The following is a 27,260-nucleotide window of genomic DNA, read 5'->3' as shown; positions in this document are numbered from 1 at the left end:
CACCCTAAGCGTGGAAGGGTATACTCAGATGTGAGTCCCTTGCTCATTGCACCATCAGGATTCAAGCAAGCCGGGCCGAAGAGGCTGAAATGCCAGAAACCGGTCCCCGGTAGCTTGTTTCCTTCCCAGTGTAAGAATTGGCTTTTGTAGTTTGGTTTGCCCTGTTCCCATCATGCACTGGGACAGGAACAGACTAATTTGCATACAGCCAGGTTCTGAAACTGGGATGGTGCAGTGAGATAAAAAACGGTGTTGGATCTAGCCCTGATCTCTTGACTGGGTGAGAGTATTCTGTTTAATTCAGAGACTCTGTCCCTCACCACCCCTTGTTGTAAATATTTTTGTCCACCCTAAGCGTGGAAGGGTATACTCAGATGTGAGTCCCTTGCTCATTGCACCATCAGGATTCAAGCAAGCCGGGCCGAAGAGGCTGAAATGCCAGAAACCGGTCCCCGGTAGCTTGTTTCCTTCCCAGTGTAAGAATTGGCTTTTGTAGTTTGGTTTGCCCTGTTCCCATCATGCACTGGGACAGGAACAGACTAATTTGCATACAGCCAGGTTCTGAAACTGGGATGGTGCAGTGAGCTAAAAAACGGTGTTGGATCTAGCCCTGATCTCTTGACTGGGTGAGAGTATTCTGTTTAATTCAGAGACTCTGTCCCTCACCACCCCTTGTTGTAAATATTTTTGTCCACCCTAAGCGTGGAAGGGTATACTCAGATGTGAGTCCCTTGCTCATTGCACCATCAGGATTCAAGCAAGCCGGGCCGAAGAGGCTGAAATGCCAGAAACCGGTCCCCGGTAGCTTGTTTCCTTCCCAGTGTAAGAATTGGCTTTTGTAGTTTGGTTTGCCCTGTTCCCATCATGCACTGGGACAGGAACAGACTAATTTGCATACAGCCAGGTTCTGAAACTGGGATGGTGCAGTGAGCTAAAAAACGGTGTTGGATCTAGCCCTGATCTCTTGATTGGGTGAGAGTATTCTGTTTAATTCAGAGACTCTGTCCCTCACCACCCCTTGTTGTAAATATTTTTGTCCACCCTAAGCGTGGAAGGGTATACTCAGATGTGAGTCCCTTGCTCATTGCACCATCAGGATTCAAGCAAGCCGGGCCGAAGAGGCTGAAATGCCAGAAACCGGTCCCCGGTAGCTTGTTTCCTTCCCAGTGTAAGAATTGGCTTTTGTAGTTTGGTTTGCCCTGTTCCCATCATGCACTGGGACAGGAACAGACTAATTTGCATACAGCCAGGTTCTGAAACTGGGATGGTGCAGTGAGCTAAAAAACGGTGTTGGATCTAGCCCTGATCTCTTGACTGGGTGAGAGTATTCTGTTTAATTCAGAGACTCTGTCCCTCACCACCCCTTGTTGTAAATATTTTTGTCCACCCTAAGCGTGGAAGGGTATACTCAGATGTGAGTCCCTTGCTCATTGCACCATCAGGATTCAAGCAAGCCGGGCCGAAGAGGCTGAAATGCCAGAAACCGGTCCCCGGTAGCTTGTTTCCTTCCCAGTGTAAGAATTGGCTTTTGTAGTTTGGTTTGCCCTGTTCCCATCATGCACTGGGACAGGAACAGACTAATTTGCATACAGCCAGGTTCTGAAACTGGGATGGTGCAGTGAGCTAAAAAACGGTGTTGGATCTAGCCTTGATCTCTTGACTGGGTGAGAGTATTCTGTTTAATTCAGAGACTCTGTCCCTCACCACCCCTTGTTGTAAATATTTTTGTCCACCCTAAGCGTGGAAGGGTATACTCAGATGTGAGTCCCTTGCTCATTGCACCATCAGGATTCAAGCAAGCCGGGCCGAAGAGGCTGAAATGCCAGAAACCGGTCCCCGGTAGCTTGTTTCCTTCCCAGTGTAAGAATTGGCTTTTGTAGTTTGGTTTGCCCTGTTCCCATCATGCACTGGGACAGGAACAGACTAATTTGCATACAGCCAGGTTCTGAAACTGGGATGGTGCAGTGAGCTAAAAAACGGTGTTGGATCTAGCCCTGATCTCTTGACTGGGTGAGAGTATTCTGTTTAATTCAGAGACTCTGTCCCTCACCACCCCTTGTTGTAAATATTTTTGTCCACCCTAAGCGTGGAAGGGTATACTCAGATGTGAGTCCCTTGCTCATTGCACCATCAGGATTCAAGCAAGCCGGGCCGAAGAGGCTGAAATGCCAGAAACCGGTCCCCGGTAGCTTGTTTCCTTCCCAGTGTAAGAATTGGCTTTTGTAGTTTGGTTTGCCCTGTTCCCATCATGCACTGGGACAGGAACAGACTAATTTGCATACAGCCAGGTTCTGAAACTGGGATGGTGCAGTGAGCTAAAAAACGGTGTTGGATCTAGCCCTGATCTCTTGACTGGGTGAGAGTATTCTGTTTAATTCAGAGACTCTGTCCCTCACCACCCCTTGTTGTAAATATTTTTGTCCACCCTAAGCGTGGAAGGGTATACTCAGATGTGAGTCCCTTGCTCATTGCACCATCAGGATTCAAGCAAGCCGGGCCGAAGAGGCTGAAATGCCAGAAACCGGTCCCCGGTAGCTTGTTTCCTTCCCAGTGTAAGAATTGGCTTTTGTAGTTTGGTTTGCCCTGTTCCCATCATGCACTGGGACAGGAACAGACTAATTTGCATACAGCCAGGTTCTGAAACTGGGATGGTGCAGTGAGCTAAAAAACGGTGTTGGATCTAGCCCTGATCTCTTGACTGGGTGAGAGTATTCTGTTTAATTCAGAGACTCTGTCCCTCACCACCCCTTGTTGTAAATATTTTTGTCCACCCTAAGCGTGGAAGGGTATACTCAGATGTGAGTCCCTTGCTCATTGCACCATCAGGATTCAAGCAAGCCGGGCCGAAGAGGCTGAAATGCCAGAAACCGGTCCCCGGTAGCTTGTTTCCTTCCCAGTGTAAGAATTGGCTTTTGTAGTTTGGTTTGCCCTGTTCCCATCATGCACTGGGACAGGAACAGACTAATTTGCATACAGCCAGGTTCTGAAACTGGGATGGTGCAGTGAGCTAAAAAACGGTGTTGGATCTAGCCCTGATCTCTTGACTGGGTGAAAGTATTCTGTTTAATTCAGAGACTCTGTCCCTCACCACCCCTTGTTGTAAATATTTTTGTCCACCCTAAGCGTGGAAGGGTATACTCAGATGTGAGTCCCTTGCTCATTGCACCATCAGGATTCAAGCAAGCCGGGCCGAAGAGGCTGAAATGCCAGAAACCGGTCCCCGGTAGCTTGTTTCCTTCCCAGTGTAAGAATTGGCTTTTGTAGTTTGGTTTGCCCTGTTCCCATCATGCACTGGGACAGGAACAGACTAATTTGCATACAGCCAGGTTCTGGAACTGGGATGGTGCAGTGAGCTAAAAAACGGTGTTGGATCTAGCCCTGATCTCTTGACTGGGTGAGAGTATTCTGTTTAATTCAGAGACTCTGTCCCTCACCACCCCTTGTTGTAAATATTTTTGTCCACCCTAAGCGTGGAAGGGTATACTCAGATGTGAGTCCCTTGCTCATTGCACCATCAGGATTCAAGCAAGCCGGGCCGAAGAGGCTGAAATGCCAGAAACCGGTCCCCGGTAGCTTGTTTCCTTCCCAGTGTAAGAATTGGCTTTTGTAGTTTGGTTTGCCCTGTTCCCATCATGCACTGGGACAGGAACAGACTAATTTGCATACAGCCAGGTTCTGAAACTGGGATGGTGCAGTGAGCTAAAAAACGGTGTTGGATCTAGCCCTGATCTCTTGACTGGGTGAGAGTATTCTGTTTAATTCAGAGACTCTGTCCCTCACCACCCCTTGTTGTAAATATTTTTGTCCACCCTAAGCGTGGAAGGGTATACTCAGATGTGAGTCCCTTGCTCATTGCACCATCAGGATTCAAGCAAGCCGGGCCGAAGAGGCTGAAATGCCAGAAACCGGTCCCCGGTAGCTTGTTTCCTTCCCAGTGTAAGAATTGGCTTTTGTAGTTTGGTTTGCCCTGTTCCCATCATGCACTGGGACAGGAACAGACTAATTTGCATACAGCCAGGTTCTGAAACTGGGATGGTGCAGTGAGCTAAAAAACGGTGTTGGATCTAGCCCTGATCTCTTGACTGGGTGAGAGTATTCTGTTTAATTCAGAGACTCTGTCCCTCACCACCCCTTGTTGTAAATATCAGGACAAAGAGAAGCGCGCTCAGCGCTGTATAAGCAGGGGAGAGCGCTCACAGCGCTAAAAGGCAAAAACAAGGCGCTCCCAGCGCTGGGGACAAGGGAGGGCGCTCCCCAAGCACAAAGTCCAGGCAAAGTCCTTCAGCAAGGGTCTTAGGTAGGCAGGGGGCAAGGCTGGGCCAGGGGGCAGCTCACTGGCCCTCCAGGCAGGGAGGCAGCCCAAGTGGCAGTTCCTCCTGGCCCCAGCAGCAGCAGCAGCCCCCTCAAGATCCTGGAAGAGAACAGTTTCAGTGGGGACACAGCCCCATTTTTATACACTGAAATCCTTTGTCTAAGGGTGCAGGATGGGGGAGAAACCAGTCGCAGCTGGTTCTTGAGTACTCTGTTTACCTCAACCACCCTCTCTATTCACTGGCAGGGCTTGGGTCATCAGTCGCACCACAGGGGGCGGAGCCAGCATTGTGTGGGGAAAGTCCAGGCCCATCAGGGACCAGGTGCAGCCCTCCCCAGGCCATCAACATGCTAATCTCACACTCACCACCGGGCAGACCCATCCAGCCTTCCTGGAGCCAGGCTCACTAGCCAGCTCCAGCCAATCACACGGCAGGCATATTTCACATTAATATGCCAAGTCCTAGATATGGCATTTCTACACATGACACACACATGCCACATACATCGTTGCGAAGCATTCATTTTCACGAGCTCGCACATACCAAATTCGAGTCTGCACTCCCCACGCATCAGGAACTACCAGGGACACAGACATTCCCCATGCATTCCCATGGGAGGGCAGGCCAGCCTAATTACATGCACGCACTTTACTCTGGGACCCAGGGAAAAAGTGCGCAGAGACCAAAAATCATGAATATCAAGTCGCCATCAAAAGCAAAAAGTTCAGGGGTGAACCAGCCATAAAGGCCCGGGTCCAACAGCATGCATATGCAAATTAAGATGATTTCCCATTTGAACTCTTTTACTTGTGTGTTTTTTAACTTATAAGGTTTAAAGTGAGGTTTCTGTATCAAGAACATCAGCCTGAGACATTTTTGAAGTGATCTAAAGCACATGACTACTATGGACATGTATATTTTTACATATTTTGTGTATTTGTGGAGCAAGAAGAGAGAATCAGAGAGAGGAGCTAGCAGGAACTTTTTTCAACAAATCCCCAAGATTCAAGATTCAAATGCAAAGGGACTGAAGGGACTATTTATGAAATTAGAACGATTGATAGTCAAGGAAACTTCTCAGTGGTGGGAAATAAAAGCATTCGAGCAATACCTCGGCTTGACGGTGATAGCAGGAAGATTGCGAATAGGCCAAGTGTTCTCTAAAGGTAAGAAGTGTCAATAAAAGACTGTTCTTTGAGCATGAAGGATGCCCCTCACTTATTATCATAATTCATTACTACAGGACTGCAGACTCAAAGTAATAGACTCTAAACAATTAATTTGGCAGCAACATTTTGGGAGTGATTGAAACTTGGAATATGACAACCTGCTGCACAGAGAGCATGGCCTGGTGCAAGCTTGAGCATGCTAGTGATTTAAGTGAAGTTGCATGGTAGGGGCTTGAAGATACGATATCTTCTGGATGCAAATGTCTTTGGTGTTAGATGGAGGGAAAGTAACAATGTATGAACAAGCATTAATGCTCATTCGCACAAACTGATGTGGAAGTGACAAAGCTCTCCTCGACAGTGAGGACGCTCGCGAACCAATGAATCCTGGTGAACTGCTGAGCTTTCATCACACAGACCCTTCCATTCTTTGGTCACTTCTTTGGACCTGGTTGGTGTGTCTCGAGACTACCATAAAACAATAATGATTACAATATGTTCTCACAAACAGCACAGTTGTTCATTATACAGACTCCCCAAAGGTGGCATCGATGATCGCTATGTGGGCTCTTGAGAATGGCAAAGCTGGAGCGCGTACAAACATCTCTAAAATGGCCATGGCAATGAGTGAGGTGGGAATTCCACCCAAAACAATATGTTCAAAGAATGGTGTGGACTCTAGGGAACATATATCCTGACAATGTTGTGTATTATGAGTCATGTTAGCTTGCTCTACTAAATTAAGATGACTGTGCCCACACCTCTGGTGCCAGAATAAAATATATCATTGTGCTCAGCTCCCAAACAGCCAAAGAGCAAGGAAAAGAACACAGTTGTTGACATGAAAGCAGAAAACATATTTGTGTAAGCAAGAGCACAGCAAAGGGATGACAGAGAAGGCCACTTTATGTTTTAAAATACAAAGAAATAATCACTGACTTACTTGTTTTAGATTGTGGTTCTGGTTCAGTGTAGCTCGCTTTGGAATTGTACCAGAACATGCCAAACATCAAAACAATAAGAAACAGCAAAATCTGATTGACTGAAAGAAAGAAGGAGAAGGAATGAAACTCAAGTATGATACATAGACATGTTGATTTAAGTCTGGTTATTTGAGTAATCATTTTTATTAGTTAGCTAATAAATGCCCTATAAAATCCTATGTCCAACGTACATTCACTTCTAACTTTTGAGCTTGAGAGCTTTATTATTTTTTTATACTTCTTTATATTTTCAAATATATAATACAAATAAATCAAAGACGTATCTGGGACATCACATTCAGTTACAATAATAAGCAAACATTTTCAGATATCAGGATTTCTGTAAAAAACAATGGGCGGGGTCATTGAAACATCGACGCGTAGATCGTTCAATAATGGTTGACTGCACACAATTAAGCTACATTTGATGCGCTACGGTACTCAGTCCCCGCCACCCAACAAAACAGGATAAAGAAAGGCGTAGTGCCCTCAGATACGAAAAAACGAAATCAGGATAAATGACAAAAATATTCATGTCACAGCCTAAACTAACTACACTAACACCCATACCCCCACCCTGCACCCCTGCATATGGCTTTCGCCGAAACCCAACTAGCAGTGTGCCTGTCGCCCCATCTAACTAAATACTAAAAATAGAAAATGGAGGAGGGCACCTTCGTACGTGCCTCGGGTCCCCCCTCCCTTCGGCCAGAACCAAGAATCCCCCAGAGTAAATCCACAAATCTATTAAGAAGCTAATGCAGTACGCAACAGGGGAAACTGTAAACACCGCCCAACCTCCCGCAAGCATCATGGTAGCAAATCCCACATCCATCAAGACCACGATGTCAAACCCAGTCAATCAGTCTCATCCTTGACCCTTCCGATCGGACGTGCGAACCCCTTCCGGACGAACTGCCGCCTCCACAGGATAGTCAAAATACGAGAAAAGTGCAGCAAAGTTCAAAATGAGATCAAGCAAAGATGTCAAGTCACTGAGAACTCCATCAGGTCCAAAGACTCTCCTCACTGTCATGAACTGCCAACGTTGTTTCCTCCGCCATCGTAATGGAACTGGCGGATAGGGGACGGACGCGGGTTCAAGCCTCAAAAGTCTCCGGAAAGGGAGCACTGATTAGTCCTTCCACGGTCAGCGTTGATAGTAGGCTTGACGATCCATTCGAAGCACCGTTCTCGCTCCTATCGGCAATCACACCGACCGGAGGCTCCGACACCTCTCGTTGCACGGGGTCCGCTTCTTCTATCAAAATGGCCATTGTGGGTATCTCGAGCTGCTTCATTTCTTGTAGTGGAGCAGGGTCTGGTCCAATCCACCCAATTTCAAACGAACGCGCTATCATTTTATGAATAAGGGCTTCCACGTTAGTATGAAGAGCCCCAATGGCCGCCAGCACAGTTCGCAACGACGGTTCATTCTCAGTCCACTCCACCGCTCCTCGCTCGATATCGACTATTTTCATGTCCCACATAGAGCCCGGTCTGCCCGGGGGAAGTCAAAAGTGGAACGGACAACAGCAGAGGGGGACTCAATGTTCCCAGCGGCATCAATCTACGCTTCGCCACAGCAAGCGAAGATCCCAACCCAGAGAAACGCCGGCGGGTGGCTAACCGAGCCACCGGGTCAGGAACCTCCGCCCACAGCCTCAGTCGTGCATCGTCACCCCTCCTTCAATGTTTACCAACTCAGCAGACCGCCATCAAAATCAGGCCAAGAAAACCTCCACAGCAATAGACCGGACCCTGCCACACGCTCATGGCCGATGTTGTTCAACTGGAACCCGGCTGGGCCAGTACTTGAGACCCCGGCTTCCAAGCTGGGTTAGGCCGCAAACTTTAACACAATATAACTCTGTCTACCAAACCGGTAGAAATCTCGGGATCGCACCATCGAGCTGTAGTCCGGTTCATACACACGGAGGCAGGGCATAAAGACAGGATAAATGACAGGATCATCTGGCAGGAGACGGAGGTCGGCGGAGCAGGAAGCCTAAGCAGCCATCTTGTTCGCTAGCGTAGCTCCTCCCGAGGTTGGCAGATTTTATGTGAAATTTTTGTTTTTGCCAACGGGCGATTAAATGACAAGCTCACAAACCTCTGCATTGTGCAGTCACTATGGCATGGTTGATCCACCTCACCACCATTTCCTGTACACATAAAATGATGTCTTAGCCTATCAGCATCACCTTCCTCAATAACCATTATATGGTGTCTGCCAGTGGTGAACTAAACCCACTACACTCATTGATTGGACTAATGGGAAACTCCCAGCATAGACATCTTACTCACTAGGTGCTTAAAGGCTGGCATTTTGGCGGTTGCCATGCCACACTCTAACACTTCTCCAATGATACAGAAGGACTCATCATTGTGCACCAGTTATGCCAGGGACAATCACATAAAGGTAGGTAATCATTTCTTGCAGGAGTTTGCCAATTCGATTTCTCAATTTTGTGCAATGATCAGCTTAATAAAATCTCTTTTAATAAACCTTAAAGTAAAGCCCCTAGATGAACATGAAAGGCGTGGACTCAAGCTATTTCGATCAGCGTCTCAAAAATATAGACATGTCTGTCAGTGGCTACTTAAGATGCTTCTATCTTACAAAGACTTATCGAACATCTAAAAGGTGCAGTCGGAAGGGCTTACTTACCACGATTCCTGGAAATATAGCCCCAGAGGGTCATCCAAAGTGACATAAGTGGATACATGATGTACATGGCGCATCGCATATCTGTGGGGGAAGTAGACGTCAAAACATCATCAGCTCAAATAGTGGCCCTGCATTTTAAAAGGGGAAAGATTGACAAATACAAATGAGGCTAATCATCTAGTACATTTACAAAACAAGTTTTCATTAGAAGTAAAGTTTTACAAGTGCTGCTAACAACAAGGAAAGCATTTGAAAGTCTGACAAGGTCTTATGAAGTAGTGATATTAAGGTACCAACCTGCCTCTGTGATGTAGCCACCAGACCACATAGACACACTCCAGAAATAAAGTCATACCCGAATATTACAGCAATCCAAGCAATGTCATGCATAACCCTCAGAGCGTTCAGGTTACAATATAAAACGTCAGAATGCTGAACTTTACGTCGCTGCACATCATGGATACCTCCAAAGGTGATTAGCCGCGCTCTACAAATTCACATAACATAACAATGGGGCCGCATCAAAAGTGCTGTTTGAGCTGGTCAGAAATAATAGTGAGACAAGAGGGTGGCAGCTAGTGTCTACTGGCTATAGGGAGGGCTCCATCCCTTCTCAAGATATGCTAGATTGTGCACCATCATAAGATGCACAGTCACAGCACCACCTGCCCTTATAGGCCGCTCTCCTGCAGTGGAACAGTACAGGAAGTACCCAACCCAATATGTAATGATAATAAGGGGAGGAGGTTACCAAGTGGGTTGCCTCCTGCATTTAAAATATATTGTGGCTCATCGCTGCGAACATGGAACTTTTAACTTGAGGTGGATGGAAAAGGTGTGTGCAAATGCCTACAATATGGAATCATGATATCATAAAACAAAATAATCCACAGTTGTTTGTTCATCTTTGTCCTGGCTGGAATGAGAGCAGAAAGACGAGAGGCAAGCGTTCAGCTATGCAGGGTGGGCAGCTGATGCCAAGTGGTAGTCGTGCTCAGGCGTACATTTTTGCACTCTGTCTACCGAGCACCTCTCTTGCTGTACACAACTCACCTGCAGCTACATATTGCTGCAAAAATTGAATACATAACAAGAGGCCCTAGACATACAGCAAGGACTGTATTTCTTTTTTGAGCCTCCTTTGAATGAGCTGGAGGTGGACCGATATCCTCGTTGTCAGAAAAGCGTGTGTAATAGTTAATGAAGAGAGGCTGCCCTGCTGGTCTTCTCTAACAGTCAGCATTTCAAGCTGGATCTATGACTTAGCTTACCAACATTTTAGGAGGCATAGTAGTATGTATGGCTCCATGGTGCCACCCACTCACCACAGGACCAGAGCTGCTTCAGTCGAGTATACTGCAGCAAGACATTTGGAGCATAAGAAAACTGTTGTAAAAGAAAAGCCAAACCACTACCGCCAAATAAAATTCTGACAGACAAACTGCTGAGCTCCTATAGAATGAGTAAGACTCTCAGATTTCAGATGCCAATGTTTCTTGTGGTCTAATAGTTCTGACTATGACTTTGTGTTTTGAAACACAATCTTGTTTGAAGATGTCTAAGTAAGTAATAGACTGAATACTCAAAAATATAATAAAAGATCTATCTATCTATCTGTCTATCTATCTATCTATCTATATATCTATCTATCTATCTATGTATCTATCTGTCTCAATACTTTAAAGTGCAGGAAGGTCTCTTGGTGCTATTCGAGGAGGAACTTAAAGAAGAAGCACTGACACTATCAGCATGGAATCTAATAGGCAATTTCTTTATCTAATAGCCATGCTTTTAACTCCCCCCCCCAATAATAAGCAGAAGATTTTTGAATCCTAAACAAGGAAAGAGCAACATCCCCATCTAGCTTGACAAGAGGCAGGGACAGTGAAAAACAAGTTGCTATTTAAGCAGAGATTTAGCCTTGAAAATGAAAGGCATCTGTAACCCTAATTCTAAGGGGCATACACAGGAAAGAAAGGAAAATGCTTCTTACCAGTATGCATCTGTTCTTGGCATGTAGAGCTGCAGATTCTCAAACTTAGCATTAGATCGCCATCTGGTGTTGGGCTCGGATGATTGCATGTTGTTGTCGTCTTGGAAGAAGTCTTTGAAGTCACAAGATAGGTGACTTCTCCCTTGGACGATAGTGCGCATGGGCATCAACTCCATCCTTAGAAAGTTTTTCGCCACAATGGGAAATGATGGAGTTAGTAGAGATAGAAAAAAGATGTCCATGTGTGTATATTTAATTAAGATAGAACTGGAACAGATACAGGTCCCGGGGAGGCGGGTGGGCGTGTGAGAATCTGCAGCTCTGTATGCCAAGAACAGATGCATACTGGTAAGTAAAATTTTCCGTTCGAGGCATATGAGTTGCAGATCTCGCACTTAGCATAGACTATACAGCAGTGTCTCTCCTAGCGGTGGTCCCCTGTGTCTGTTGCAGTAGTTTTAAAGAGAGGTTTGAAGACAGCTTGGCCTACAGCAGCTTGCTGCTTGGCTTGTACATCAACACAATAGTGTTTAGTGAAGGTGTGTGGTGTAGACCATGTTGCTGCCTTACAGATGTCTTCTAGGGAAATGTTCCCTAAGAAAGCCATAGATGCTCCTAGTTTGCGTGTGGAATGCGCTGTAGGAGGAATTGATAATGTGCGTTTTGCTTTCTGACAGCATATTTGGATACATTTTACAATCCAGCTTGCAATACCATATTTAGAGATGGGATTGCCTTTATGTGGTTGAGAGAAAGCTACAAACGATTGTCAATGTAATAAAGAAGGGCTCTTTTCACGTCTAGGGTGTGTAGAGCTCTTTCTGCTACAGAGTCTGGGTTTTGAAAAAACACTGGTAACTCCACTGATTGATTAAGATGAAAAGGGGTAATTACCTTAGGAAGGAATCTTGGATTTGTTCTGAGGACCACTTTGTTACGATGTAATTGTAAAAATGGTTCTTGTAAAGTGAAAGCTTGAATCTCACTTACTTTTCTAAGAGAGGTAATGGCCTCTAGGAAATCTGTTTTCCATGTGAGGAATTGTAGTTCACATTTGTGTAAAGGTTCAAATGGGGGTCCCATGAGTCTGGTAAGAATATTATTGAGGTTCCACACTGGAGAGGGTGGTAACCTAGGAGGAATGATCCTCTTTAGTCCTTCCATGAATGCTTTAATTGCAGGGACTCTAAATAGTGACAAGTGTTGTCTGTTTTGTAGGTACGCAGAGAGTGCTGTAAGATGTAAACGTATAGATGAGTATGCTAGATTACATCTTTTATAAATGCAGTAGATAGCAAATGATATTCTGGATGGAAGCATCTAGTGGGTTAATATGATTATTAGTGTAGTAAATGACAAACCTTTTCCATTTTGCAGCATATCAAGCTCTAGTAGTGGAACATCTGGCTTCTTTAATGATGTTCATACATATTGGTGGCAGGTTAAGGTAACCAAACTCTAAGAGTTCAGGAGCAAGATTGCAAGATTTAGTTGACTTGGATCTGGATGTCTGATGTCTCCATGGTTCTGCATTAACAGGGATAAGAACAGGCACAGTCTTTGGTGTGGAACTAGTGAGAGTTCTAGCAGCGTTGTGAACCACGGTTGGCGTGCCCATGTGGGAGCTACTAAGATTAGTTTGAGAGACTGTTGTCGGAGCTTGCTTGCCACTAGTGGGATTAGTGGGAGTGGCGGGAAAGCGTACGCAAATCTGCCTGACCAGTTCATTCATATCGCATTGCCCTTGGACAAAGGGTGTGGAAATCTGGTGGCGAAGGTTGGGCATTTTGCGTTTCGTGCGTGGGGAACAGATCTATTTCTGGTTGGCCCCACTTGTGGAAAAATGGTAGAAGAACTTGTGGATGTAGTTCCCATTCGTGAATCTGTTGTGTCTGTCGACTTAACAGATCTGCAATCTGATTGTAAACTCCTGGAAGGTGTTCGGTTAGTAGATATATTTTTTTGTGGAATGGCCCATCTCCAAATGTTTTGTGCAAGCTGGGACAGGTACAGAGAATGTGTGCCTCCTTGTTTTCGTATGTACATGTCTGTCATATTGTCCGTCGTATCAAGACAGCTTTGTTCTGTACATGTACTTGGAAAGATTTTAGTGCAAGGAATATCGCTACCAACTCTAGGTGATGGATGTGGAGCACTTTTTGTTGAGTGGTCCATCTTCCCTGAGTTGTATGGTCTAGGAGATGGGCTCCCCATCCTGTGAGAGATGCGTCTGTTGTAAGTACTATTTGTGGAACAGGTTTGAGAAACGGCCGCCCTCTGGACAAGTTTTTGGTGTTCCACCACTGCAGAGAGAGGTGTGTGCGGCTGTTCACTAACACCAGATCCGTACGTTGTTCTTGAGCCTGATTCCACTGATGTGCTAGACATTCTTGTAATGGAAGCATTTGAAGTCTTGCATATGGTACAATAAGAATGCAAGATGCCATCTTACCTATGAGTTGCATGAACACTCTGGCTGGGAGAGAGTGTTGGTCTTGAAATTTTGTGACTAAGGCTTGAGTGCTCGTTGTCCTGGCTGGACAGGGATAAGCTAGAGCTGTAGAGGTGTTTATTGTAGCCCCCAGATATTGGTGTATATGAGAGGGCTGGAGATGCGACTTGGTGTTGTTGATTGTGAACTCCAAGTTGTGTAATGTTTGAATTGTTTGATGAGTGTGTTGAACACACTGAATGAATGACCTGGCTTTTATGAGACAGTCATCTAGATATGGGAAGACATGGATTTATTGTCTTCTGAGATGTGCTGCTACTACTGCAAGGCACTTTGTGAACGCTCTCGGTGCAGTTGTCACCCCGAATGGAAGGACTTTGAACTGCTAGTGTTGTCCGTCTAGTACAAACCATAGATACTTTCTGTGAGAAGGATGTATGGGAATGTGGAAGTAGGCATCCTTGAGATCTAGTGTGGCAAGGAAATCGCCTTGTTGTAACAATGGGAGCACTTGTTGTAAAGTGATCATGTGAAAATGATCTAAGTCTATATATGTAGGTTGAGGTGCCTGAGACGGGTAATTGGTCTTAGTGTTCCGTCCTTCTTGGGTATTAGGAAGTACAGCGAGTAAACCCCTGTTCCCTGATGTTGTAAGGGAACTATCTCTATTGCGTCTTTTTGAAGCAATGAGAGAACTTCTTGTTTTAGCAGCGTAAGATGTTCTGTGGACATGGGACGCTCTCTGGGTGGTATATGTAGAGGGGTAGCTGTAAGTTCTAGGCAGTAACTATACTAGATAATTTGTCTCACCGACTTGTCTGTTGTGATGAAATTCCAGACAGGTAGGAACTGTGCTAATCTCCCCCAGACAGGAGTGGAATGTTGTGGGGAGCGGAAGGAGGTCACTGTTTTGTGGTGGGAGAGGTACAATTGGTGTTGTTACCACAACCTCTTCCTTTATTGCTGTTTCCTCTGTATCCGCCTCTAAAATATCCTCTGTTGGGGGATGTTTGTGTATTGGCTTTAAAGGAAGATGAGTTGTCTGCTCCCATTTGTTTAGAGGCTCCTCTTTAAAAGGAGCGACAAAAGGAGCCTCGTGTTTGTGGGGACTGTAAAACTCCCATAGATTTGGCAGTCTCCGTGTCTTTCTTCGTCTTTTCTAGTGCTGTGTCTACAGCCGGCCCAAAAAGCTGTTGTTGGTTAAATGGCTGGTTAAGGATAGTAGTCTGGACCTCCTGTTTTAAACCAGAGATGCATAGCCATGCATGGCGTCTGAGGACACTGGTATTTATTGCTCAAGAGGCAGTGTCTGCTGCATCAAGTGCACATTTGATTGATGCATTTGAGATTAGCTTACCCTCTTGGATTAGATCATTTGCTTGTGTCTTATATTGGTCTGGCAAATGCTGTAGTAGTGTTTCTAACTGGTCGTAATGGGCTCTGTCATATCTTGCGAGCAGTGCTTGTGTGTTAGCTATGCGCCAGGTATTGCCTGCTTGGGCAGCTATTCTTTTACTTGAAGCGTCTAGCATTTTAGATTCTTTATCAGGAGGTGGCGCTTCTCCTGAGGTTTGGGAGTTAGCAGGCTTTATAGGGTTGAAAACGACTAGAGAATCTAAGGGTAGCTGTCGCTTAATGTAGGAAGGAACTCCAGGGGCAGGTCTACACTTCTTTACTATTCTTGGGTTTAGAATCCTAGCATGTACAGGATCTTTAAACAATTTGGGGGCATGCTTAATGACCCCTTTAATCATGGGTAATATTTGTAATGACTTTTGGGATTGTTCAAAAGTATCTACTAAAAAGTCCTCTTCAGCCTCAACTGAGTGCATTGTGACACTATGATAGACAGCAACTCTATTAATTTAAGTGTCCAAAACCAATATTATCTTCTGGAGGAGATAGTTTTGAGGGGTATGGATGTGGATCTGGGATGTCCAGTATGTCTTGTGGGTCCAGGTACTCCGTATCAGGGGGATCATTTGGGTAAAGGGTCATCTGGGTCACCCCCTACCCCCATGTCATCGTCATCATTATGAGGAGGTGTATGAGGTGGAGAAAAATGAGGGGGAGAATTTTGAGGTGTAATAGGTTTAGGAAGAGGAGCTGGGTTAGAAGGAAGTATAGGAGAAGAAGGGTGAATAGGCGATGTGGCAGAGTCCTTCTTCTTCACAGGCACTTGAAGAACAGGTGCTGTGTCTAACTTCCTCTTTCTATATGGTGCAGTGGTAACATCTCCTGTTTCTGGATCAATATAGATCTTTTTTTGCTTAGGATCAGGATGAAAAAGCTCCTCTTCTGGAGGAACCGGTTTCGGTGCCGATTTTTTCGATTCCGAGCGGTGTTGTTGTTTGTCCTTGTCCTTAGTCTTGGGAGGCATGATCGAGTCCTTTGGCGTAGGTTTTGGCTCCGAAGATCTTGGTTTCGGAGACAAAGCTGGTTTCTTCGGTATGGAAGCGTCCGAAGCCGGCTTGTGTACGGGCTTGAGAGTTTTCAGGCCCGGTTTATCTTTCGAAGTCAACGGTGTCGGAACCGGTTTTGGAGCCGGGACTTCTTTCGATTTTGGTTCAGACGGCGCTGGTGAGATGGGCACATGCGGTCTGCTCGGTCCCGAGCTACTGGCAGGCTTTTCGATTTTCTTTGGAGTCGGGCTCGAGGGCGGGGCTCCTGAAGTAAGTTTTCGGTCGCAACTGGACTCAGCAGGCGGAGTGTTGACCATTACCTTTGATTTTGGGAGGAGGGGGGTTGGGGTAAGGGCAGAAGTACACACGCATTGACCCGGAGTAATGGAGACATCTACTTCAGATACCATTTGGAGATCTTTGGAAACTTCTTCTGGCGCATCTGGGCCTTCGTCGAAGATGTCCACTGGTTCCGGAGCTGATCTCTGCATAATGTGTCGACTGGCTCTTTGATCTCAAATGGTCTTCTCGATCGGAAGAATGCGCAGGCTGGACAGCTGGACTCGTCGTGTTCAGGTGATAAGCACAGGTTACAGACCATGTAATGGTCACTGTGCAGAAATTTTGCTCCACACTGGGGCATTTCTTGAATGGCGTCCTTTCCTTGAGCTGTAGGCCTCACGGTGTGGATAAGCCCAACGGCCCACGTGGACGACCGGAATCGAGCTGATGAAGTCGAGTCGAGGGTTGAGATGTTTAAAAGTTATTCGGAAGAATTTAAGTAAGTTTTTTCACGTCAAACTACTTAGAAAGTAGATTTTGAACTGGAGCGGTAAGGTTACATCCGAACCCAGTGGCAGAAAAAACAATCTAAGGATGGAGTCGATACCCATGCGCACTATCGTCCAAGGGAGGAGTCAACTATCTCGTGACTACAAAGACTTCTTCCAAGACAACAACAACATGCAATCATCCAAGCCCAACACCAGATGGCGATCTAATGCTAAGTGTGAGATCTGCAACTCATATACCTCGAACAAAATACTTCTTAAGTTTCTAAGTTGGAAAAAGGAAGATTTAACAATGGCTGAGGTTTGGAATTCCAGGGAGATAATTAAGCCAAGCATTACTTCTAAATGTATCCCTCCCAACAGAGAAGGCCAAATTCGAGCTATAATTGTGTGAGGTTCAACCCAGATATCCCTGGGTTGAACCTTACACAATTTTCATGTATCTAACATTTGGTACATTTTAGGGCCACATAGGGTTCAGAGAAGCCTAGCTGACTTGTCACTAACCAGTCAATGACTTTATAGCAACTCACTCATTCCAACACTTGAACTCTGTGCCACATTATCAGATCACCAAGTTATCACCTTCCACTGTGCACTGCATGATCCATAGCTCAGTTACCTGTCTGAAAGTGAGTTCTACACTGAAATTGTCCGCATCAGTGTTTAGCTTGACACTCCAGTCCTTATATGAACCTAAGGTAAAAAAAGTAGCAATATTTGAAATCCTGCAAGCAGAAGGTTCTGCCATGATAAATCCCATTCAAAACATATCACCAGAAGATATGGACAACAATAACACAAAATGAACAGAGGTTGCAGGTAACACTTCAAAAAAAGGCAATCTCCAAAATATCTAAAGCTTAAATCCTGCATCAGTCAAACAAAACCACTTACCTGAAGTCTAAAGTTGACCAAGATATAATTTGTGCTAAGAAAGGGGCCTATTAGGATGGCGGACGGACCTGCGTCTGTCCGCCACCCCCGAGGTGGAGGGACCGTCCGCAGGGGCAGCGGCGGTCCCTCCGGTGCAATTAGGATGTGACCGCCACACTGGCGGTCACATCCTGTATCTTTAACCTTGCGGCGGGTGCTGCTTGAAACAGCACCCGCCACAAAGTTAAAAATGCATGTTTTACATTTACGTGGTGCCTGCCGCTTTGTGCATGTAAATGCTGGTACCCCCCATGTGCAACCCCCTTCCCCCGACACCCTGGGGGCCCGCAACGGGCCCCCAAACACCAAAGACCACATGCGTTTCCACGGCGGAAAAGCCGCCATGAAAAAGCATGTTGCAATGCACATCGTAATTTGGCTGACGGTGTCTTGCAGACACCACCACCAAATAGCCCTCCACACCCTGCGGATCAGCGGCGGACGGACCTGCCATCCGCCGCTGGTCCCACCGCAATCCACCCGCCATCCTAATCTGGCGGTGGGTGTTTTCTGTGGCCGCGGCGGTGAATCCGCATCCTCCAGGCCAGCGGTGGCTTCCGCCGGCCCGGAGGATGGGGATTCACCGCCATCCTTATCGGCCCCAAAGTACTAAATATAGGCCATGATAAATCTTCATCACACTATCCCCTACTGAAATGGGAAATGCAATCAAACATAATAATGACAGAAATTCATTCAATGTGTCTAATATACACCTGCAAGAACGTCTTCTGTTGTACTGTCAATGACTGCAACATGTACTAGATGCTTGCACGCTAATGCAGATTTTAAGCCCCTGACTGAGGTGTCCTGGAGAGGCAGCCTATTGGAGGGAAATATTAACTGAAATACATAGGATGACAATGCATGGACTTGACATCTCCCTTCTGGTGGAACTACAAGGATACATAAGGGAAATATCACTCCTGGTAAGATGCTTCACAACCCTTAGCTCTCTTTGATGGCCATGCACAGGGTAGTGATGTGCTGGAGTGGAGGTCCCCTCCTTGCATTGGTAGACTTGGTCAGAGACGTGTGAGTTTCTGTAATGATTCATTTGACACATACACAACTGAACATCACTACATATTGTATTGTAACTTTTATAACGCTTCATATCCCATTGTGGAGTGCCAAAGCACGTTATCAGATAGGTAGCACGCTATACAGTTGGGAAATGTGTGGCTGACAGAGTGTTGTATCTGTTCTGCGCTAATGTCGGAAGCGTTTTGGTGTTGTCTGTGTGATTAGAGGCACTGCTGTATTGTCTTTGATCATAGCACTCAGTGGTGTGATGGAGTAGGATGTGTGAGAGATAGCTTCGCAAATTGTGATTATCTTTGGTTACCATTCATAATTCACTCTGCAGTCACGTATTATGATTTTTGGTTTTCTTTTCAATCCATGTCCTATGCTATTTGCAGAATGCAGATCGGTCGCCCCTGTGTAGGGTTTAAGAGCTGGAGCAGAAGGGACAGGCAGTTAGAGGAGGAAATCAATCAATCAATCAATCAAATCATTTGTAGAGCGCACTACATACCCGTGAGGGTCTCAAGGCGCTGGGGGTGGTGGGTGCTGCTACTGCTTGAAGAGCCAGATCTTGAGGAGTCTTCTGAAGGTTAGTAGGTCTTGGGCCTGCCGTAGGTGGGTGGGGAGGGTGTTCCAGGTCTTGGCGGCGAGGTGGGAGAAGGATCTGCCACCAGAGGTCGCTCTTTGGATGCGGGGGACTGTGGCGAGGGTGAGGTCGGTGGAGCGGAGTTGGCGGGTGGGGGTGTAGAAGCTGAGTCGTCTGTTGAGGTACACTGGTCCGGTGTTGTGGAGTGCTTTGTGTGCGTGGGTGAGGAGCTTGAAGGTTATCCTCTTGTTGACGGGGAGCTAGTGCAGGTCTCTCAGGTGGGGTGTGATGTAGCTGCGGCGGGGGATGTCGAGGATCAGTTGTGCAGAGGCGTTCTGAATGCGTTGCAGCCGTCTCAGGTTTTTTGGCCGAGGCTCCTGCGTAGAGTGTGTTTCCATTGTCCAACCTGCTGCTGACGAGGGCCTGGGTGACCGCTCTTCTCGTTTCGATGGGGATCCACTTATAGATCCTGCGGAGCATGCGGAGGGTGTTGAAGCAGGAGGAGGAGACTGCGTTGATCTACTTAGTCATGGAGAGGGTGGAGTCAAGGATGACCCCTAGGTTGCGTGCGTGGTCGGTGGGTGTTGGAGCTGTTCCCAGTGCGTTCGGCCACCAGGAGTCGTCCCAGGCCAAGGGGGTGGATCCGAGGATGAGGACCTCTGTCTTGTCCGAGTTCAGCATCCGTCGGCTGTTCCTCATCCATTCGGTGACAGCCTTCATTCCTTCGTAGACGTTGGTTTTGGCGTTGTGGGGGTCTTTGGTGAGGGAGAGGATCATCTGGGTGTCTTCGGCGTAGGAGATGATGTTGAGGTCGTGCTGTCAGGCGATGAGGGCGAGAGGTGCCATGTAGATGTTGAACAGCGTTGGGCTGAGGGAATAGCCCTGGGGTACGCTGCAGATGATCTCAGTGGCTTCGGAGCAGATTGAAGAGAGGCGGAGGTTCTGGGTTCTGCCAGAGAGGAAGGAGGTAATCCAGTCTAGGGCCTTCTCTTGGATCCCGGCGCCATGGAGGCGTGTTCGTAGTGTGCAGTGGCAGACCATGTCGAAGGCGGCTGACATGTCCAGGAGGATGAGGGCTGCTGTTTCTCTGTTGTCCAACAAGGTCCTGATGTCATCGGTGGTGGCGATGAGGGCGGTTTCAGTGCTGGGGTTGCTGGGGAACCTGGACAGGGACGGGTGCAGGATGCTGTTCTCCTCAAGGTAGTGGGTCAGTTGTTTGTTTACGGTTTTCTCAATGACCTTCGCCGGGAACGGGAGCAGGGAGATGGGCCGGAAGTTCTTGAGGAAAGGGAGCGAGACGGAGATAAGTCTGGATCGTGTGCACTACAGTCATTCTCTCTGAGATAAAAACCGAGGTTTCTAATATTTACACCACAACAAAATAACTGCCAGGACCTGAGGTGCTAGTCTAAATGATAGTCCTCTACGGTGCCAGGTATAGGTGGTAGATGTCTTCAGCTGCTAGCTGCCTGTCCATTTAGTTCCTGAATGACTAGTTAAGGTGGGGCAATATTGGTGTTCTTATGATATAACGTGACCTGCAGCAATGGTGGCCTGTTAATGGTATACCAGGATTCAGAGCCGTCTTTAGCACAGGTGGCGCCTGGTGTGACAATCACTTTTGGCACACCCCAGGCCTCATGACCGCCTCCTCGGGTTCTCTCACTACCACAGGGGCAAAAGTGCCCCTAATCCCTCCAACCATAAGATATTGCTAAACACAGCACCCCCCTGAGTTCAGTGCCCCCTCCACAGGTCAGCGCCCAGTACGGTCACACCAGTCGGACTACCCTAAAGCCGGTCATGCCAGGATTGCTGGAGTGCATATTTACTAAGCAGCCTGCACTAATTATGTCTGCACTGGAAGCACCTAGGTTATTAAGGGTCCCTAATCATGCCCAAAGAGGTGTATAATTGTTATGCCACTGGCACTAATCACAGCCAGCAGTGATAGCACTCAATGGTGGAGATATCTAAAGGGCTTATTACTATGGCGGACCGACTTCGGTCCATCCACTATCGTCTCGGAGAGTGGGTCTGCCCGCCTACAAGGCGGCTGTCCCACAGGGAGTATTAGGATGCGACCGCCACGGTGGCAGTCGCACTCATCATACTTAGCTTGAAAAAATGTGATGGCAGTGGTAACTTAGTCCTGCCAGCACCTCTGTAAAGTCCAGGATTAGTGTAATATGTATTAACGAGTACAGTGTGCTCACATGGATTCACACTATGCCACCCAAATAGTGTAAATAAAATATGAATACAAGAGCTTGCATATATAAATATATATATATATATATATATATATATATATATATATATATATATATATATATATATATATATATATATATATATATATATATATATATATATATATATATATAAATGATTAAGCAATCCAGAGCACCTCAAAGGTAAAAATGATCTGGTCATGTCCCAGATCAAATTGTAATATTTTTCAAACATTTGTATCTAACACTTGTTGTTACTTGAGTCACTGCGCCAAAGTCTGTTGATATATATAGATCAACGAGCCACAATCTGTTGACACTAGGTCAGAAGACGATATGCCCGGCCGACCCGCGTTGGACTGCCCCAAAACAATGCAACATTGACCATTAGTTGGGAAATGATCATGTTATGGTATGTTATGTTAGGTTTATTTATAAGGCGCACAGATGCTCCAGCAAAGGAGCGTCCTGGCGCCCGACAAGGTAGCAACACAACATAACTGATTAAAACAGAGGAGGGGAGGTTCAGGGAAACAGAAAAGTTTTTAAAGCACGACGGAAGGAAAGCAGATCCCTAAGGGCACGAATCGCAGGGGGCAAAGAATTCCACAGCGTTGCGGCACGAACTTGAAATGAACGGCCACCTGCCCTGCAGCGCTGGAAGCGGGGGACAACCGCAAGTTCTAAGTCCGACGATCTTAAAGCCCGGGTCGGAACATAGCTGGACAGAAGATTGGCTAGGATCATTGCAGGGGATCCCTTGAGGATTTTATAGGCTAAACAAAGGACCTTAAACTGGATCCTTTGTGCAATCAGAAGCCAATGCAGCATACGCAAGGTATTAGCAGTAGGGCAAAATTTAGGAAGCCCCACCACGGCTCTCGCTGCAGCGTTCTGAACACGCTGTAAGCGGGTGATCTCCGATTGATTAAGGCCCGCTAACAAGGAACTGGCATAGTCAAGCCTTGAGATCACAGTTGCTTGAACCACCAGTTGCCTGGTGGTGGCGTCAAAAAATTTGAGTATGGGCCGCAGTCCGCGTAGAATACCAAAACAGCAGGCCGCCGTGCGTTTGGTGTGACAGACAAAAGAAAGCGTTGGATCGAGCCAGACCCCAAGATTTTTTAGCTCGACGAACAAGGTTGGCGTAGGGCCCAGGTCTGCCGGCCACCACCTGTCTCCCCAGAGTTCCGTTTTTTTGCCGAAAACCATCACCTCCGTTTTGCTGGCATTCAGCTGGAGGCAGCTGGACGTCATCCAGCTGGCGACCACCCGTAGTCCTTTCTGGAATCTGGGGGCATCCACATCCGCATCCCCGCTGATCCTGACCGCTAGCTGGGTGTCATCGGCATATGACATCATGGTCATACCCCATTGCCTGACCACCTCAGCCAGCGGCCTCACGTACAGATTAAAAAGCGTGGGACTCAGCGAGGAGCCCTGTGGGACCCCCAGATCCAGAGGATGGAATTTGGACTGGTGGGGCGGTACGGCCACGCAGAAGGAGTGGTTGGCAAGAAAGGAGCGGAACCACTGGAGAGCAATTCCTGTGACACCGGCTTCCTCCAGAAGGATGGGGTGGGATACGGTGTCAAAGGCAGCGCTCAGATCTAATAGCACAAGCGCCGCCGTTTGACCCGCATCCAGCACGGAGCGTAAGTGCTCCACCATATACAGTAGAGCAGTTTCCGTGCTGTGTCCAGCCCTAAACCCATTCTGCGTTCTGTCCAAGATGTTTGCTTGGAGAAGATGGTCCGAGAGGACGGCGTTGACATGCATCTCCGGCACTTTGGCAGGCCACGGGAGAAGTGAGATTGGACGATAATTCTCAGGCTTGCCGGCGTCCAACGATGGTTTTTTAAGAATGGGCATGACCATTGCCTGTTTCCACTTCAGCGGGACCACGCCGGATGCTAATGAGATGTTGATCAAAGAGCAAACCGGTGAGGGGCCATGGGATGCTAGATCTTTAAACAAAACTGGCCGTAAAGGATCAGCCGGAGACCCTGACTTGACCTGCTGGGCCATTTTACTAAAGGTTTCCGAAGTGAGAATAGGAAAGGATTGTAAAACCTCCAGAGTAAGAGGCTCAAGAGGTCTACCTTGAGGAGGTGCCGCCGAGGGGAAGGCTCTGTAAATAGCATGAACCTTTTCCAAGAAAAAAGCCGCCAAGGTTTCACAATGGGTGGTGGAGCTCTGATGGGTAGAATTCACCTTTTTGGCAATAAGGTCTTTTAGGGCTTTAAAAATAGTTTTGGAGGGGTTAGTGCTGGTACGGAATTGCAGGGCGTAATAAGCCGCGGGGGTTCTGCAAACTGCCCGGTGGTAATGTTTAACAGTGGCCAAATACAAAACTTTTTTGTCGCTGTTATAGGTTTTGCGCCATTCCCGCTCGGCGCGTCTGCAGGTGTTTTTAAGCACCCGTAAAAAATCGTCGTGCCACGGACTCGGATCCCTTGACCCACATTTACATGAGACAATCGGGATAAGGGAGTCAAGGGCCCGGGTGACCCACTCACAAAAACAATCATAGCCCCCTTCCACGGTTTCAAATGGACCCAGCGGATCGGTTGACAAAAGATGGAAAAAGTCATCCAGTTTCAGTTTATTCCATCGCCGTCTGGGGATCGAGCGCACCATGGGTTTGAGTTGACGCTCCTGCAAGGGGCACTGGATGCATACCAAATAATGATCGGTCCAAGCCAGCGGAGATGGTATAGAAATGCTGACTTTCTCTAGATTAGTAAAAAACGGATCTAGAATGTGACCCCCTACATGGGTAGGCTGCAATACCAGCTGGACCAGCTGGAGAGCTTCAAGGTCAGCGAGTGAGCTGACCTTGGCATGGATAAGTTGTCGTAATGAAAATTTAAATCACCGATGATGGAGAAATTAGAGCAGCCTGTTGCCAAGGTGCTAATAGCATCAGGGAGGGCCTTCCTAAAGGCCACGTCGCTACCCGGGGGCGATAGATCAAAAGACCCGAGAGAGCAAAATTGGGCGTGATGGTGATCTTAAATGACGCGCTTTCACAGCCCGAGATTTTATGCCCTTGCCACACACACGGGAAGCACGACTTAACTGCGAGAGCTATTCCCCCGCCTCTAGAGGCTCGGTTAAGGGTATACACCGAGTACTCAGGCGGGAAGGCCAAGTTGATAATGGCCGTGTCAGAGTCTTGGAGTCAAGTCTCCGTCAGGAAAAAAGCATCCGGCGTCTCCTTGCCTATGAGGTCGGAAATGTCTTGATGATGTTTGACCATCGACCTGACATTAAGGTTCCACATGATGAAATGAGAGCTTACGCAGTCAGTTTTTGTGGCAGAGACATTACTCACAAGTGTAGATGGAGCGGGAAGTTCCAATATCCCGCAAACACATGAGTGAGGTCCACACAGCGGATTGACCCGTGGAACGGCACAGGTTCGATAACGGTGGCCAATGGCCAGCAACGTATCCCTGGAATAGCACAACATTATGTACTTTGCAGCATCCACTGGTGAAAAAACCAGGCCCCAGCCCTGTCCTGCGCGTCCTGGCGCAGACGGGCGCAGACGGGCAGGACTCTGGCACGACTCCGGCCACGCAAGGACACGCCCGCTGCACGATCCCGCTGCGCTGGGGGAGGAGCTTTAAATAGGTGTTCCCTCGCTGGCTCATGCGCACTAAAGCGCTGGCAGATAGAAGCGCCTCAATCCACTCCAAGATGGCGACCAGAACAGGGCACCCACCCCAGGACCAGACCCGCCCAAACGGCGGTGCAGGGGCCGATTAGCGTGCAAGTAAGAGGAGATTAAAAACAGGGGTTAACAACAGAAATTAACGCAAATATTAAACAGGGTTTTTTTTAAAGTGCAAGTTACAGCAAAGCGGGCGAAGCGCTACAGCAGCGATCAGCTACCTTGTCAGTAGCTGATCGCTGCTGTAGTGGTGAGTATCATCTCACCACAGTATGTAGCACAATGCCAAACATGCTTTATAGCCATTAAAAGTGTAAAAGTATCAAAAGGTACAAATGCAGGAATGTAAAGGTGGCACGGGTGTTTTCCCAATAACTAAGCAAAAAGAACCCATTGTAAAAAAACTACATTTACAAAAAGATTGATTGAACCTGGAAATAAAAACAGTGATTGCCCTATCAGTCCTGGCACAGAAAATGACGTGCATATGTGCATAAGCAAAATGCGGTCACATACAACCAGAGCACAAGTCGGAAAGAAAGAAGTGGGGGAGACGCTGTCACCGGAAGTGACGTCCCGAAAGGTGCCGAGCTCCTTGTCCCAGAGAGGCCAAAGAGTGAAGTCCAGCTGTTTGGCAGGGAGGACGCGTCCACCGGTAAAATAAGTGGGGGGACGCCGTCCACCCGCGTGGTACCCGACTCGATCCCTGCATACAACTATGCATGTACTGTTATGATTTTTTAAAACAAATCCAGCAGTATCTATTCTTGCAGGACTGGGTTGTATATACCTATAAGGAGCTGCCTGTAACGCCTTCACAGGATATATTCTCAAATTTTGAAGGTCTTGGGAAGGAAGCACTGTGCTGAGTCTCTTGATAAACGGGCGCTGCTAGCTGCCAACATGGGGCTTCTAGCTGCCAGCTGACGACCCCTGCCGCCTTCTTCGGGTCTCACTGTAAGTACAGAAGGTTTCGAAAGTCCTAAAGTAATTGAAGGGGGATATTATTTGGGGTAGGAAAACATTTTCCCAAAAATATAATAAGTTAGCGTCGCCATTTAACAATAATGCTTTAAGAACTCTACAATTGCTTTTTTTATCATAATGGAAATTTGAAACCTGTTTTTTCCTCTCTCCCTTTCTGGAAAAACTGGAAAAAATGAACTCTGAACGCTGCATATGAAACATGGACTTGAGACCAAGGAGCGCATGCATGTGGAACACATTGCCAGCAGCGCTGAGAATAAAGGGAAGCAAAGGGCCACCAGGGGAGACTCTCTCGTGTGAAAACATCTCCATCTGGAAGAACTATTCACCCAATGAACCTATAGAAAGGCTTTCATAGAGAGGTCGAGTCAGGAGAGACATCTGGAATCCATGCAGTTTATGGGCTGCCAAACGTAGAGCAAGCCACATGAATCAGAGATATGTACAGACTAGACAACCAAGTCATAAAAATGTACACTTTACTAAAAAGAACACTTGGAAAGGCTCCCATCTGATGGTGTGCACATATTGATCCTACCAGTAAGAGATTCAATCCTCTTGCAAAATATGGGGATAGCAAAGATAATAGGAAATGTGACAAATTCCACAAGACATAAAATATTGCTCAATTCACAATCACAAAGAAGGCAATCTGGAATGGAAACTAAAGATTCGACTTACTTGCAGGAGACCAGGGAGAAGTCTGCCAACATGCTTATCCTTTCACATCTACACTTCATGTTTATCAAATATATATAGATTTTAGTTGACACCTCCATTTACAGCATGTTCAAATAATCCAGGTGCTAGTAACATTATATTCTAAAGAGAAGCGAGGGCTCTCAGTCCGTGTGTTACATGTATCCTAGGCTTCTCTTTCTAGACTTTTGTCATGCCTCCAAGTGCACTCTGTCCCCCCAGTGCTCCCACAATCCTCCCACCTGAATGAAACACACGCCCCCAAACATTTCAGATTTTTTTTCTGGGCACGCCTTCTCCTCGTCTATCGCCTTCCCTACCGCCATGCACCAGTTC

At 46.9% G+C, this 27,260-nt stretch overlaps 1 protein-coding gene across 4 annotated transcripts in view; it reads right to left on the bottom strand.

Moving 5' to 3' along the window:
- The window catches only part of GLT8D2 (glycosyltransferase 8 domain containing 2), a 192,833-nt gene extending 166,637 nt beyond the window's left edge, over window positions 1–26,196 (bottom strand). Inside the window, exons 1-4 of one of the 4 annotated variants that reach the window (XM_086919163.1) lie at window positions 26,029–26,196; window positions 17,397–17,470; window positions 9,137–9,264; window positions 6,426–6,524 (exon numbers count right to left, since the gene is read on the bottom strand). In XM_086919163.1, coding sequence (XP_086775289.1) covers window positions 6,426–6,524; window positions 9,137–9,215 — 178 coding nt within the window. In that variant the 5' untranslated portion in view covers window positions 9,216–9,264; window positions 17,397–17,470; window positions 26,029–26,196. The remainder of the gene's footprint in view (window positions 1–6,425; window positions 6,525–9,136; window positions 9,265–17,396; window positions 17,471–26,028) is intronic. The other 3 variants (XM_086919165.1, XM_086919164.1, XM_086919166.1) reach the window with 3 other exon arrangements.
- Window positions 26,197–27,260: the final 1,064 nt, after the last annotated feature.

Source organism: Lissotriton vulgaris, chromosome 1_1 (genome assembly GCF_964263255.1).
Source record: "Lissotriton vulgaris chromosome 1_1, aLisVul1.2, whole genome shotgun sequence".
In the NCBI taxonomy this organism is placed as follows: Eukaryota; Metazoa; Chordata; class Amphibia; order Caudata; family Salamandridae; genus Lissotriton; species Lissotriton vulgaris.
The sequence above is the reverse complement of the archived record's forward strand: the minus strand, read 5'-3'. Positions and strand labels throughout refer to the sequence as shown.